At 38.0% G+C, this 14,843-nt stretch overlaps 1 protein-coding gene across 9 annotated transcripts; it reads left to right on the top strand.

The window, feature by feature from the left end:
• Positions 1 to 945: 945 nt before the first annotated feature.
• CDCA4 (cell division cycle associated 4) lies at positions 946 to 13,234 on the top strand. 9 transcript variants are annotated; one of them, XM_083379622.1, is made up of 4 exons: positions 946 to 1,058; positions 3,918 to 4,072; positions 8,798 to 9,494; positions 12,988 to 13,234. In XM_083379622.1, the coding sequence occupies exons 2-4, from the start codon at positions 4,034 to 4,036 to the stop codon at positions 12,990 to 12,992; spliced, it is 741 nt and encodes a 246-aa protein (XP_083235748.1). In that variant the 5' UTR covers positions 946 to 1,058; positions 3,918 to 4,033; the 3' UTR covers positions 12,993 to 13,234. The 9 variants fall into 9 exon arrangements, with proteins under 9 accessions (XP_083235748.1, XP_083235743.1, XP_083235740.1 ...); XM_083379617.1 differs by lacking the exon at positions 12,988 to 13,234 and adding an exon at positions 10,995 to 11,901; XM_083379619.1 differs by lacking the exon at positions 12,988 to 13,234 and adding an exon at positions 7,666 to 7,749 and having other exon boundaries at positions 998 to 1,058; positions 8,798 to 11,901.
• Positions 13,235 to 14,843: the final 1,609 nt, after the last annotated feature.

The following is a 14,843-nucleotide window of genomic DNA, read 5'->3' on the forward strand; positions in this document are numbered from 1 at the left end:
TTTTACCAATAAAGGAGAGTATTCTAGTTCAGGGTTGAAATGAGGGGTCCTTTATACTCTCTGAGCTTGGTTGTTTTCTTGCAGACGTTTTATTACCCGAAGTATGTAACATCAACAGTGCTAGTCACTAACAGTGATATTAACTAGTTTGGTAATGAGACGTCTGCAAGAAAACAACCAAGCTCAGAGAGCACCATGGACCCCCATCCGCTATTTTTCCCGAATAATTTTCAGAAGAGAAGCACGATTGACCTCTACTCTCTGCATGTAGCAGACGATGCGTAATTTTCTCCCACTTAAATGATTTACAACAGAGAGGCAACAAAGCATGTTTATTGAGGTGTCACAGAACGAAAAGCCGAAACAGTAGGACTACTAGGCCATCAGTCCCGCTGAGCTCAGACGACCCACGGTGATGACCAAGGCCCGCGCCGGCCTTTGGCAGATATTTTTAAAATTTCGCCTATACCAGGGGTCGGCAACCTCGGCTCTTTTATGACTCGTGGACTTCAACTCCCAGAATTCCTGAGCCAGCATGGCTCAGGAATTCTGGGAGTTGAAGTCCACGAGTCATAAAAGAGCCGAGGTTGCCGACCCCTGGCCTATACTGAACCGACCGCTAACCGCGAGGAGGCGGAGCTGAATACCGTAGTAATTTTGGGCCCCAATGGTAATACGTATATAAAATAACGAGGAGGAGGAGGAGGAGCCAAGGGAGATTAAGCAGCCCAGCACTCCTCCAATCAATAGAAACATTTGATCTCAGAAGAAAGGATTTCCCTCGCTTACTACCCAATGAGAAGCTAAAGTTGTACTGGGCGGGCTCATAAGTTGCACAGATGCCTTCTCTTTCCCAATGGGAAGTCCGAGACGCCATTTAGGGCGGGGCTTTCGTTTCTTTGTGGAGTTTTACAAAAGATGGCCAGAGTAGGGAGCTGGAAGAAAGGGGGAGGGGCTTCCGCAGCCGTTGGTCCCTCCCCTTTTTCTCAAGCGCGGACATCATTGAAGCAGGAGCGGGATCTCCGTGCGGCAGGCGGCTTTCGTCAGCGGGTAAACGGGTACGGGGGAAACGGTGGCGGTGGGAAAAGGAAGGAGGGAGCTGCCAGTTTCGAAACCCGAGAGGCAAAAGGAGGAAATTAACGTGGTAGAGCTAGTCGGGGAAGAAGTACCCGCACAGGATCACTTAAGCCGTGACTCCAAAATGGCGGCCGTGGAGGTGGAGAGGGGATGAATCATTTCCTCGTTCCCGGAGTCCTGTAGCAGCTTTAGCAAGTTTTCTTCTTTCTTAACTTGCTTCAGTCAGCTACTTTTCTTCAGGAGCTACTCCACGTGCCTCTGGCTCCCTCTTTTCGCGTCTCTTTCAGATTCCTTTTATCCCCTTGGAGATTCTCTAAATGTGGGACTACAGGCCCCATCATTCCCAACCAGCGTAGTTATTAGTCACGCTCGCTAGGAAATAACAAAGTTCCTACTCGTCTGGGGCTGTTTTAAGGAAGGCCGTCATGTAATGTTTTCTTCTCGGCTACTTTTTTAGGGTCACTGCCGAATTACCGATCTTCTGATTCGTTTTTCCTCTGCCTCTCCGACGCTCCTTTATACAGCCTGAAAGCACTTTCAGATTCTGCTTCTCCATCCCCTCAACTTTCAGAACTTTCACCATCTGATCTCTTTTTCACAGGGAACTTTCACGCAAGCAACTTGGTCACATGGTTTTCTACAATAGAAGTTTTATTTTCACCTGCTTTGTGTTGCCTAGTTACATTTTCTCTTCTTATCCGGTCCCATTAAAATTTGGAAGTACTTTTATCTTGGTTGTAACTTTTTTATCCCCAACATACATTTCACACAAGGAAATGTGGCACATGTATTTCCCCTCTATGATTGACATTCATGCCAAAAGATCCTTATGCCATATGATTCACATTTTTGTAGATATTACAAGCACAAGGTGGGTGTTAACAAAAAGTGGAGTTCATGGATTTGCTTTATTTTTCAAGAGAACATAGGTATCCTTTTATCTCCCATCTGTGTTGAAACAGATTCAAGTCTGTGGCTGAACATTATTGGAGCTATTGTGAGAAAATTAGGCTTTGCATCTGTTTGATATTTAATATTTTCAGCTCCTAAAGTGTAAAGTTAGAAAGCGGGCCACAAACAATGCTTTGGATTTAGCCTTCTTTCATAAAATATAGTTAAGCTCAATAGTAGTTTCACAGAACAGGATAGCCTAACCTATTAATCAGAGATAGAAATCTGCCAGAATTCCTTCATACAAACAGGAAGTATATGAACTGAGGGAAAAGGATGCTAGATTTATAATGTTACATCTGAATGAGTATATCCTCACCAACACTTAATAAAGTTGTTCTAAGTAAGATACTGTGAGGGATGCGGTGGCTCAGTGGGTTAGGACGCTGAGCTTGTCGATCAGAAGGTCGGCAGTTTGGCGGGTCGAATCCCGAGTGCCGCATAACAGGGTGAGCGCCTGTTACTCGTCCCAGCTTCTGCCAACCTAGCAGTTCGAAAGCACGTAAAAATGCAAGTAGAAAAATAGGGACCACTACGGTGGGAAGGTAACAGCGTTCCGTGCGCCTTTGGCGTCTAGTCATGCCGGCCACATGACCACGGAGACGTCCTCGGACAAGCGCTGGCTCTTCGGCTTTGAAACGGAGATGAGCACCGGCCCCTAGAGTCGGAAACGACTAGCACGCATGTGCGGGGGAACCTTTACCTTTACCTTTAAGTAAGATACTGTACTATTTTATGTTAAACAGTAAAACAGGAAGTAGTTTTGCTTGTGTCAGAACATTGTAACTCAATTTTACTATATTATCCATTTTTTCTGTACCAGACATAATTGTTAAGCCTTTTACTGCTCATCATCTTCTTAATAATAAAAGGCCCATTTAAATACTTACCTTCTATTGTATAATAAATTTAGGAGTAAAAAAAAAATCACAGCCAACTTTGTTCTGGGATCCAGCAATATATCCTGGTAATTCTAAGCAACACTTCAAAATTCCTAAAAAAAATAGATCTTATCAGTTTTGTAACTAGTCTACTCACTGCTAAATTGGTAATTTCTTAGCTTTTTATGTTACCTTCCAGGTCACTTTTTTCATTGCATTTATGGGATAAGCTTCATTTTCATGTATCAATGTAATTGTTTTATCACAACCCTCATCTTCATCCCACTTTTTAATCAGTAGATTCCATACATCCCTAGTTATTCAAAAGCCATTCCATAACCATGTTAAATCTGACTAATATTTGTCAGTTCCTTAGTTGACCAGATCCATAAAAATTGTCTTGTATTTTCTTCATGGTTTTGTTCAAAAAAGTCATTCTAGATGTTTTGTTTTCCTCAGCTACTTTTAAATATGCTTTTTCACCTTAGTTATTTGCTAAATACTCTTTGGACCCAATTCATAGTAACTATGGTATATTTTCTAAGAGGAACTGGCAATATTAAAAATGACTTCAGATCCTTAAATGTTTTAAGATTTAAATGGTTGATAAACTATAGTTGCAACATAGTTGTCTTTTGATGCTGCAGGATTAAAATTTGGAAAAGTGGGTAATATTTCTCAGTTCATTTAGGAATATACAGCTAATGAGTAGGGACCTAAAAACATGATTCAACTGTGTGCATATGTGTGTATGCAGTGTTGTGTTGGACTGAGTTTCAAACTAGAACGTCTCTAGCATCTTTCCAGAAAAGTTACTACATGGATTTTCTCTTTGCTATATTGACTTCCACTCCTAATCTGCAATTTGAGAATACTGACCTCTCACGTTCAATACTTGCAAGAATTACAAAATATATAAAAAGTTTTGATGCAAATGCTCCATAAAACACATAATCATAACTAAACAAAATAGTTAACATACTTTCATTTATATTATTTTGTTCATAGGAAAAGTGGAAGTCCCCACAATGTATGCCAGATACTTTATTTAATTACTGCATACATTTCTTACTGATCTCAGGTAGGTGGTGCTAGACCACCTGCTGTATGGAAACTTCCATAAAATGGGAGAAGAGGAAGGACTGCATCAAGCACCATTATTGGTAAGTAATAAATAATGTAAGGGATAAAAGTTTTCGCTATTTATTCGGTTTATATACCGCCCTACTCCCAAAGGACTCAGGGCGGTTTACAAGGCAAAATTTAAAAACAATACAATATAAAATTAAATTAAGTCTAGCCGCAAAAATTAAAATCACAATTTAAAAACATTAAACCCCTCAGTCCAGACCAGATATCTCAAAGAGCCAGGTTTTTAGGTCCCGGCGAAATGAACGAAGGTCGGGGGCAGTCCGGAGTTCCATTGGCAGTTAATTCCATAGGGCAGGCGCGCCCACAGAGAACGCCCTCCCCCTGGGGATCGCTCGTCGGCAATCCTTGACCGGTGGTACCCTGAGGAGGCCCTCCCTGTGGGAGTGCACAGCCCTAAATGGCATGGGCCCGGATTATCTAAGGGAGCACCTGCTGCCAGCGTCAATTTCCCAAGACAAAGCAGGCTGAAATGGAGTGAGGGAATCTCCCTTGCTTTGTTTCAGCCTGCTTTCTCTTGTAGCAAGTGAAGCTGAACCCAAGCAGAGGGGAGCGCGAGATCGAGCGATTCGCATTTCTTGCTCCGTTTCAGCCTGCCTTCTGCAAGAGAAAGCCGGGCCGCAGGGAGATCGCAGGAGCCAATTGCAATCTCCCTTGCTTTCACTTGCGGAGGTTGGGGCTGGCCATACAGATCTGGCCATACGGATGTCCTGAGACAAAAACCCGGCGGGCCGGGTAAATGCACTCCGCGGGCCGTAGTTTGAGGACCCCTGCCTTAGAAAGTACAGGTAGTTCCCAGTTAACCATTCATTCATTCATTCATTGACTGTTCAAACTTAAAGTGATGCTGAGCGAGTAGTTCTTATGACTAGTCCTTGAGGTTCTGGCTGTCACAGCCGTCAGTCACATGATCATCATTTAAAACCTTCCCTGCTGGCTTCTCACTAGCAAAGCCAATCAGAAAGCCAGCAAGGAAGGTCCCAAGTCATTCCGGTAAGTCCCCTGCCTCCCTACACTTGAGCAGGACCCTGCTTTCCCAAGCCTCTATGCACTTGCATTGAGCCACACCTCCTTTTTCCTATTTCTCTTCTGTACACAGCCTGCGTTGCCCACCCCTCATCTCCCTTCAAATTGCTCGTTGCCACCCTTCTCCCCATAGCAGGAAGTGCACTCTGTGGTTGCTAATTCAGAGAAGCTGTCAAGATTACATGACCACAGGGTGCTGCAACAGCCATAATTTTGAGGACTGGTCATAAATGCAATACATTCAGTTCTATTGTAACTTTGAACAGCTGCTGAATGAATAGTCATGAAGTCAGAATTACCTATATTAGAATGCTAAAATATTTTTGCTGTCCTCTTCAAATATTTTTTCTACATCATAGTCTTCCCCTTAAAGTGATGGGGAGGAAAGAGGAGGGTTATATCTAATAACAACTCTGAGGAAGGTTGGACTTGACTAGCTAAGAAATCACTGAGTATATTTCCATGAATAAAAACTGATTTGAACCTGGTCTTCCCTCAGTTCAGTATTGGAACTATATTGCTCAGAATTCTTTTCTTCTAAGAAAAGAACTTATTTATTTATTCCTCTAATAGCAATTACATATGCTGATTCTTGTCTACGATAACCTAAATCGTTTTTGATTTATTGGGGGCACATTTTCTAGGACCACTCTACCTATACCTGATGTTGGCTATGAATGTCTTGGAATTTTGTATCCAATTTTTCTGGTGACACAATGGGAAAATGCTAAATTAAAAGAGCTTAGGTCCAGTGTACCTCAAGAGCAGCTAGATTTTTCTTTTTATAAACACTGTTCTTATCATCGAAATAAGACAGCTTTCTCAGAAAAGACACTCATTGTAGTCCATTTATTTAAAAATTATAGTGCACTGTTTATAGTGCATCATGCAGCATATAATATTCTGGAATGCTTACATAATAAGGGAATGTTATAGTTATGAACCCATGTAAACATGGCCTACAGATCAGTTCTTGTTGATAATAGTTCCTGGTATCAAGCTGTAAAAACCAGCAATTCTGTGGTTACTGAGCCCCTATTACTATGCTACCCAGAGTCACTTGTTTTGTGAGATAGGCAGCTATATAAATCTGAAAAATAAATAAAATACAGAAGCACCCCACCTAAAAGGCATTTATCTATTGGAAATCCTTATGGCATCCTAAATAATTCAAACATACTATTATAAAAGGAAGTTATCTACAATATGAATGCAGTGCTCTTACTTGAGAGTTAAAATGCTGCTTTGACATTCCAAGTATTTCTTAAATCCATTACCCCATAGCTGATGCAGAATTCAGCCATATCTCTAGTTCTTATTCCTAAGTGAGTGAAGAATTTGTGAAGTAAACCATCCACTGTGCAATCTTCTAGGCATGGAAAATCTTTATAAAATCTGGGATGGTAGTCCAATTCTTATTCCAATGACTGTACCCTTGTGATAGAGATAGTTCAGTCTGGATCACATTGGCAAGAGATCAGATAGTTTTGGATGTAAACTATATTCTTCAGGCAATCTTTCTGTTCTTGTTATTTTGCTTTGTTAGCCCCTTTTCTTGTCAAGTTACCACAGAATAAGCACCAGATTGTGCAATTTTTTTCAGGCAAAGCAAAATGATTTGCTAAAGAATTACTTAAAAGTGTGTCACATGTCACGGAGTTTGCCTCAATGGTCATCTCTTGTTCTTTATCATATAGGTAGTCTTCGATTTACAACAGTTCATTTAGTGTTCAAAATTACAACGGCACTGAAAAAGTGATTTATGACCATTGCAGTATCCCCAGTCACATGATCAAAATTCAGACGCTTGTCAACTGCCTCATATGTGATATTGCAGTGTCTCAGGGTCATGTGATCACCTTTTGTGACCTTCTGACAAGCAAACTCAATGGGGAAACCTGATTCACTTAGCCAACCATGTTACTAACTTAACAACTGCAGTGGTTCACTTAACTGTGGCAAGAAAGGTCATAAAATGGGGCAAAACTAACTTAACTTTCGCTTAGCAACAGAAATGTTGCACTCAATTGTGGTCATAAGTCAAGGACTACCCATATTTGGTACTATTCTATGAGGGTATTAAGGTGAAATCCTGAATAAGATCTTGTCTTTTGATGGAAATGAGCTGTCATGAGGAAAATTGATCATACATCTTTAGGCTAAAAAACATTTTTTGCACAAGGAACATGGGGTACCACCAGTATCTTACATTTTGAAGGATTGGAATGGAGTTCTGTGCAGGAATAAGAATCTGAATGAATGAATTCATAAATGACACTTAAAAAATGTGGGGTTTTTTTTTGAGTTTTCAAGTCCTGGCAACTACCTGGACAAGTCCCTTGGCAAGTTTTCTTGGCAAGATTTTGGAAGTGGTTTGCCATTGCTGTTGCCTTCTTTGTATGACTGACAGAGAGACTGGCCTAAAATCACCCATTTGGCTTCATATCTAAGGCAGAATTAGAACTTGAACCTGGTGCCTTAACCACTACACCAAAAACTATTACTCTTAAGTAACAATTATTTGGAAAAGAATAGTGCTGGGGATGGGAAGTAAGAGATGGAAAAGAGCGTTTGTTTATAGAGGAAAGAAACAAGCTGAGCAGAATGACCGACAAAATGACCATGCATCTCCACATTCCATCAATCAGAACTGCACTATGTAATGGTAAGAATTGAAAGAACTCTTATGAATAATATTTGGAAGTAGATACATGGTTTCAGATTTTTTTCTGGCAGCCAGAGTGGGGAATGATGGCCCCTTTATGATTTGTGGACTCAGCATGGCTGGTTCAGGAATTCTGGGAGCTGAAGTCAAGTCATAAAAGGCCCCTGAGTTAGGGCAGTACAGCTTCTTAACTAGAGACTATTGCTAAGTAAGATAAAATAATTGTGTCTCTTCCTGCCCCCAGTTGACCAATTATTTGGTGAAAGATGATCATTTATGTAATTTAAAGCATAGAAATAACAAGGTAGTTTCTTCTACAATGCCATGTTGTCTGAATTATTAAATTCATTTCTTGCACTTCAAGATGATTGAATACTGTACTCTTGTGGTTAAATAAGTTAAAATCATTATTCCTGGTTTAGAGAGCATATTTAAATATTTAGCTCAAAATGTTATTTTAAAAGTATTCTGAAAAATTATTAGTGGAAAGATTATGCCTTTTTCTTATGAGACATTCTACTTTCAGAGTACAAGTATGTATCAATTGTATAACCAAACCACTTTTATTTAAACTGTTGATTTTCAAATACAGAAAGTTAAAAGATAAAGATGAGAAAGAAAAGGTTTTAAAAAGAAAAAAGACCAAGAAAGAGAGATAAAGGTGCAAGAAAGAAAATAGAAAAAGAATGACTTGACTTTGTTTAGTATGGTTATGAATAAAAATATATCAAACTCTTACTTTAAAATTAACATTTGACATTATTTCTATAATCATATTAGATATACATATATATCATATGGTTTAGTCAAATCACCATTAACCATGATTCAGGCCTTTTAAGATGTATATATCAACTTGATTTGTTTAATAAAATTCATATCTTCCAGAACTTTAAACAAAAATTACAAATTCAAATTGTCAAAAGCTTTCTTAGTATCTAAAATGATTAGGGTTTTTTTTCACTAAATTGTTAAATTGATTTCATTTAATATGCAAAGCCTTTTTAGAAGATAGTTAACTAATGATATTTTTCTCTGTTTTCTCTAGGACACAATGTTTGTACGTGGACTGAAGAGGAAATGTATTGATGGTGAAGATGATATTGAAGGAAGTTTTACTGGCTTTAAAGCTATTCCTTCGTATAACCTTCAGCGCCAGTCACTGCTAGACATGTCATTGGTAAAACTTCAGCTCTGCCACATGCTTGTTGAACCTAATCTGTATCGTTCAGTGCTTATAGCCAACACAGTACGGCAGATCCAAGAAGAAATGACTCAAGATGGAAGTTGGCAGATGATAAGTCCTCAGAATACAGGATCAGCCTCTCTGGACCGTCTTGTTTCAACAGATATTCTCTGTCGTTCTTCCAAAGAGCAAAATGAAGAAAAGCTCGCTCAAGAATACAGTGGTTTCTCTAAGAATTTTGAGGACACACAATCACAAGAGAACGTAGACATCTTAAGGCCTGCTGTATTACAAGCATCCAGAAGCTTGCAGGGAAACATGTGGGAGATGGATAGCATTCCAGAAAATAGAGTAAACTTCCATAAGTCGTCATTAGATCAAATATTTGAAACCTTAGAAACTAAAACTTCTGACGCTGTTGAAGACCTTTTTTCAGAAGTTGACAGTTCTTATTACAATCTTGATACTGTATTAACAGGAATGATGGGCAGTACAAAAATGGGACACTGTGATGTTCTTGAAACCTTTCCTCAAGGAGCCACAAATTCTAATTCTAACTGTAAGTCTGATCTTAATGAGCTTGATCATTTTGTAGAGATTCTGGTTGAATCTTGAAACTAAGAAAAATCCCTTGAAGAAGCTAGGTTGTAAACAATAAACTTCGAGATATTTTGTTCTCTTAAAGATGTGATCTTCCCTTGCCCGTTCACCCCCAATTCACATCATTTTTGCAAAATTGAGTTAATTTATAAAATTAACCCATTATTTGTAATGTTCAAACTATATATTTTAGTGGCCACAGTTCAGAGATAATCAAAAGCATACATTTAAATTGTAAAGAGCCCAAGCTTTAAAAAATTAGTTTAAACCTACTACAACCCATTCTATATTGCCAATTGCTTTGGAAACTCCCTAATTTTCAGCAGCAAACTGGCATGTCAAAAACGATTTCTGGGTGTAATCATGTACTCAGTATTCTGACCATACATATTTTTATTTTTAACTCTTACCAGGAGGCCCTTCTAACATTAAGGGACAAATTAGTATATCAGGATTCTTTTTTCTTGCCTATCTCATAACTGCAGGGTACAACTGTTAAAGACATTCTAGTCCTTAAAATATCACAGAGGAAGTCAAATCCCATGTCTAGGAATGCTTCTTGCAATCTACCAGAACCTTGAGATTGTACCATTGAAATTCAGAAGCAGAGTGATCAATTTGAGTACATTATTTCCCAGAAGTATTTTATCCTTAACCACCCTAAAAGGAAGAGGCAGAAGTGAAACTTTTAGTGCATCTCTTCTAACATAACACTTTTCTCCAAAGACTAAGTTGCAGCCTTGTGTAACCCAACAAAAAGTATTTATCCCTGGCTTAAATTAAGAAACTTTCAACTACCCTTGTCCTTAGTGCCTGCTATTTTATGAAATTAATTTGGTATAAAGACAAACTGCTTGTTTTTTCCCTCCTTAGTTTCACATAAATACTGCTATGTTCTGTAAGTTTATTTACCACATGAGCTCTTGAAAAATTGTAAAGCAGCAAATTCCCATTTTCTTAGTCTTTTCTGTTCTTTTTTTTTTAAATTATAGGGTGTTTTTTTAAAAAAGTGTTTATCAGTATTCAGAATCTTATAACTATTTTCTGAAGATATATTTTTGCTATGAATTCTGTCTCAAAACTGCTTATTTAATATCTTGAAATATTTGCAGTTGTATTTTTCAATTGTTTTGAAAAAGGGACTTTTCTCCCTTACAACTGATTTCCCCTGCATAGTGCAGTACAGTAGAAATATGTGTAATTGTAACTACAAGCTGAACTCTTATCAGCATTCAGCCTTGAAGTAGAGTATTAGAGATCAAGTTATTCTTGAAACCTAAGCATATGAGAAAGAGCTTTCAATAGGCTTCAGGAACTCTTGATGCATTTAAACTTCAGTTCAAGCCATGTTTTTGTTATCTTCAAGTATAAATTATATGGGTTTTATTTATAAATATTTATATAACTATGCCATCAAACAAATTATTGGCTGAAGTTTACCATTTACTTTTATATTTAGGGGAAGACACTTTATTGCACTAATTACTAACCAACTGTTACAGAGACCTTCAAGTTCTCCAAACTGAAATTGTTCTATTTGCCAGTCTGTAAATGTGCATTCCTGTGAGTCCTTATAAACATATTATCTCTGCAAATTAGTATTTAAAGTAAACATGCATTCACATGCATGTAATTATCTACTAAAAATCTTAGTGGATACCATTTACAATAAATTGCCCAATTTTTTCCTTGTTAACTGGAGATACAGGTAAAACAACTGCAAGGTGGGGGGGAAAAGAACTAAAGTACATTGAGAAAGATAAACATTTGCTGCGATATAAGTATTTCCATCACAGGCAATTTTAGCTGTTGTGCATTTGTTCCCTGTAATTAAAATTGAATGGATTACTTGTTTAAAATAATATTTTTGAAAATGATTTCTCTGGTGGTGATGCTGAGATCAAATACAGATTTCAAAATATTGGACACATTCTCTCCCAGCATAAGATCATAGATGCAATATATCTTTGTGTAAAGGAAGTTAACCCTAACTCTTTAAACCAGTAAGGTTCATTATGCACAATTAAAGCAACTGCTGTATGCATAAAGATCCATGTCTTCTGTGTATATCATTAAATGTCTTTGTCTTGGTTTATATTAGAACTTAAGACCATTTTGCATGATTATCCCTTGAGATTTAATGGGGCAGCTTATAAGAAAGTAGCTTCATGACTGTGGCCTTAATAATTTAAGTGCTTTTGAAACAGTTAATTTGAAAATAGCACTGTATGTTTTTTAATCTTGGCAAGTACTGTCTAATTTTGTAATTCAGTTTTGTGCCAGACCACACAATTTGTAAGGAGATCTTTCTTAAACATTTGGAAGTGACTAATATCTTTTTATATTAAAGTTGAATATGAAATGACTGATAATTGTAATTTTTGTGTACTAATTTTAGTCTTAATGAGAACAGATTGATGAAATTCCTTTCTGAGTAGTAGCTTAATGAAATAGAAAATATTTATTGTAAGCTTACTCTTTTAGGGTAAAATGTTATATTTACCCAAAATGAGGATTTTAGAGACCGAGTGCCTAAACTGTAACCCAAAGCCCACTTATGTATCATCGTGTGCCAGGTGGGTGTGGCCCATTGGCTGGGTGTGGCCCATTGGGTGGGCGTGGCTGCAGTGGTAACGGCAGACTGGGTGGGACTAAAAAGTTCCATCAGTCAATTCCAACTTTGCGAGATCTTTCTTTTTCCGTAACAAGTTGAAATTGATTGATCGAACCTTTTTTTTTTTTTTGCACATGGCGGAGGCCTAAAGCGAAAAGGTTTTATAAAACCCAGCTGAAGGACTAGGATTGGGGTGACAGTGCAAGGGCCCACAGAGAGGGCTTTGCGTGCCACGTGGCACGCATGCCATAGGTTCGCCACCACGGCTCTTAATCTTTGATATACTTCAGTCCCAAAGAAGTCATACAATCACATTCCTCATGGTAATACTAGAAAAGGACATAAATGGCTATCTTATGACTCGTCACAGCCTTCTATCATCACCTTGCTACCATTCAGGTTTTTGCCAGCTTCCAGCAAATGTCCATTCAAATGAATGAGTTTGCTTAATGACTGCAGCATTCACTTAATGACATGGTAGATGGCTTCTACCTCTTAGGATCACCTATCAAAATAATGGAACAAGCAATCAATAAATTCTACAATTCTCTATGAGGGGACCTTGGTGCTCTCTGAGCTTGCTTGTTTTCTTGCAAATATTTAATTGCCCAAACTAGGTAAATCAGTGCTAGTCTAGCACTTGTGTTATCTAGTTTGGGTAATAAAATGTCTGCAAGAAAACAAGCTAGCTCAGAGAGCACCACGGACCCCTCGTGTCAACCCTGAGCTACAAATATTCTCCTTTATTAGAACATTTCCTTGGTGATGCTTTTTGTTATTCTACCATTGGAATCAATGGACAGTGCAGGCTTTGCTTTCTTACCCATCTTTCCAACAGTTTGAAGTCTCCCAAGCTGCTGAGGAGAAAAAAGAGAAATTCTCTTGCAGTCTTTGGAATATAACTGAAGCCTGAGAAATGGAGAGAAAAGCTGCATAATGAAAGACAACATTCAATAAACTAATCTACACAGACTATTTTACCACCTTGAAGCAAATTAAGTGCAGTATCATCTATCCATGAAAATTTCTCCAAAATTGTCTTCTTTGTAATACATTTTTACAGGAAAAAAATAGATCAATTGAGAACTAGTAGGAAATGTAAGATAATTGTACCCCAGACTAGGGCTCTGAATATGCTAAGGGCCTTCTTTCTGGGCTTTGCTGTTTACTGTTAACTATTGTTAATTATCTCAGTTGCTGTATAATTTTATTTTAGATGTTTTTGTTTTAAAATGTTTTGTTTTATAATTTTAGAACTATAAGCTGTCTAGTCAGTGGTTGAAATGGGCGGCTATAGAAATTGAATAAGTAATAATTGAAAACGAAATTCGTTCTCCAGAAAAAAAGCTTTTATATACTGAACTCCACCTCTCTAGTTTATTAACCCTTAAACACTCAGCAAGTTTCATGCCATACCAACTGATTAAACCCATTCTCTTTAAACATATTGTACACAGCAACATTATTTTATGATCAGGCCTCTTGACATCATCAGTACGTTGAAAAAACATGACAAAAAATGTGGAACTCTGGGATAATTCGCCTTCAAGATATTGTTGGAATTAATTTCCACTATCCCTGTTCCACTGGTCATAAATGATGGACTGAAATAAGTCTCTTAATATATTTAAGGTCACCATGATTGAGAACTATGAGAGTTGAAGTCCAACAGATTTTGAGGGCAGCAGTCAGTAAAAGTTGTTGTATGATGTAACTACAAACCAAAATTGTCAACAGATATCTGGTGTTGTAATTTTTCCCCTTAAAAATTAAAAAAGTTAAGAAAGTTGTCCATCCATAAATGAATTAATGCAAAGTTAGACAGAGGAACTGCTCTATTTCAAAATGCTCACAGCCCTTTCCCTACAAACTTTTATTTCCCTTAAAATTAAAACGTTAAGAAAGTCCATAAAATGCAAATTAGGCAGTGGAGTTGCTCCATTTCAAAATGCCCACAACCCCTCCCCTATTAAAGAACCTTGGACCTTGATTATAGAACCTTGTGACCCACAACTAGATGCTTAGCTGACGTCAGCAAAACGATAAAAAGATTTTCCTGGATTGTACCATTTCCAATCATAGAAGTGATTGCAAGAGCTTTCCTCATCTGTGCCTTTGGGCACAGGGTATATATGCAGCAGTTGCAATGAGTACCTTAAAAAAGGAATGCATGACAGCATGACAGAGCCTAATGCTGGGAAAGATTGAGGGCAATAGAAGAAGGGGACGACAGAGAATGAGGTGGCTGGATGGAGTCACTGAAGCAGTAGGCGTGAGCCTAGATGGACTCCAGAAGATGGTAGAGGACAGGAAGGCCTGGAGGAACATTGTCCATAGGGTCGCGATGGGTCGGACACGACTTCGCAACTAACAACAACAACATGACAGCACACTTCATAACTTGACATAATACTATATAGGAAAACTTATTTGTGTTGATTGTATGAAACTGGAACTTAAAACTCCATGGTAGCGTGTGTATATGTATACTTATATATCTACACATATACATACAAACACACACAAAAGGTTATCTTGACCATTTTCCTACAAGTATATAAAACTATGAAGGCTGTTGCTTAGCAATGATTTACTGAGTCATAGCATTGTTTAATTATTCACTTGAATTACTCTCTACAAATGATTTCAAAAGTGCACACACAAATTTTGCTTGCCATAGCCAATTATGCCAAG

Source organism: Vipera ursinii (assembly GCF_947247035.1).
Source record: "Vipera ursinii genome assembly, chromosome: 1".
NCBI classification, from domain to species: Eukaryota; Metazoa; Chordata; class Lepidosauria; order Squamata; family Viperidae; genus Vipera; species Vipera ursinii.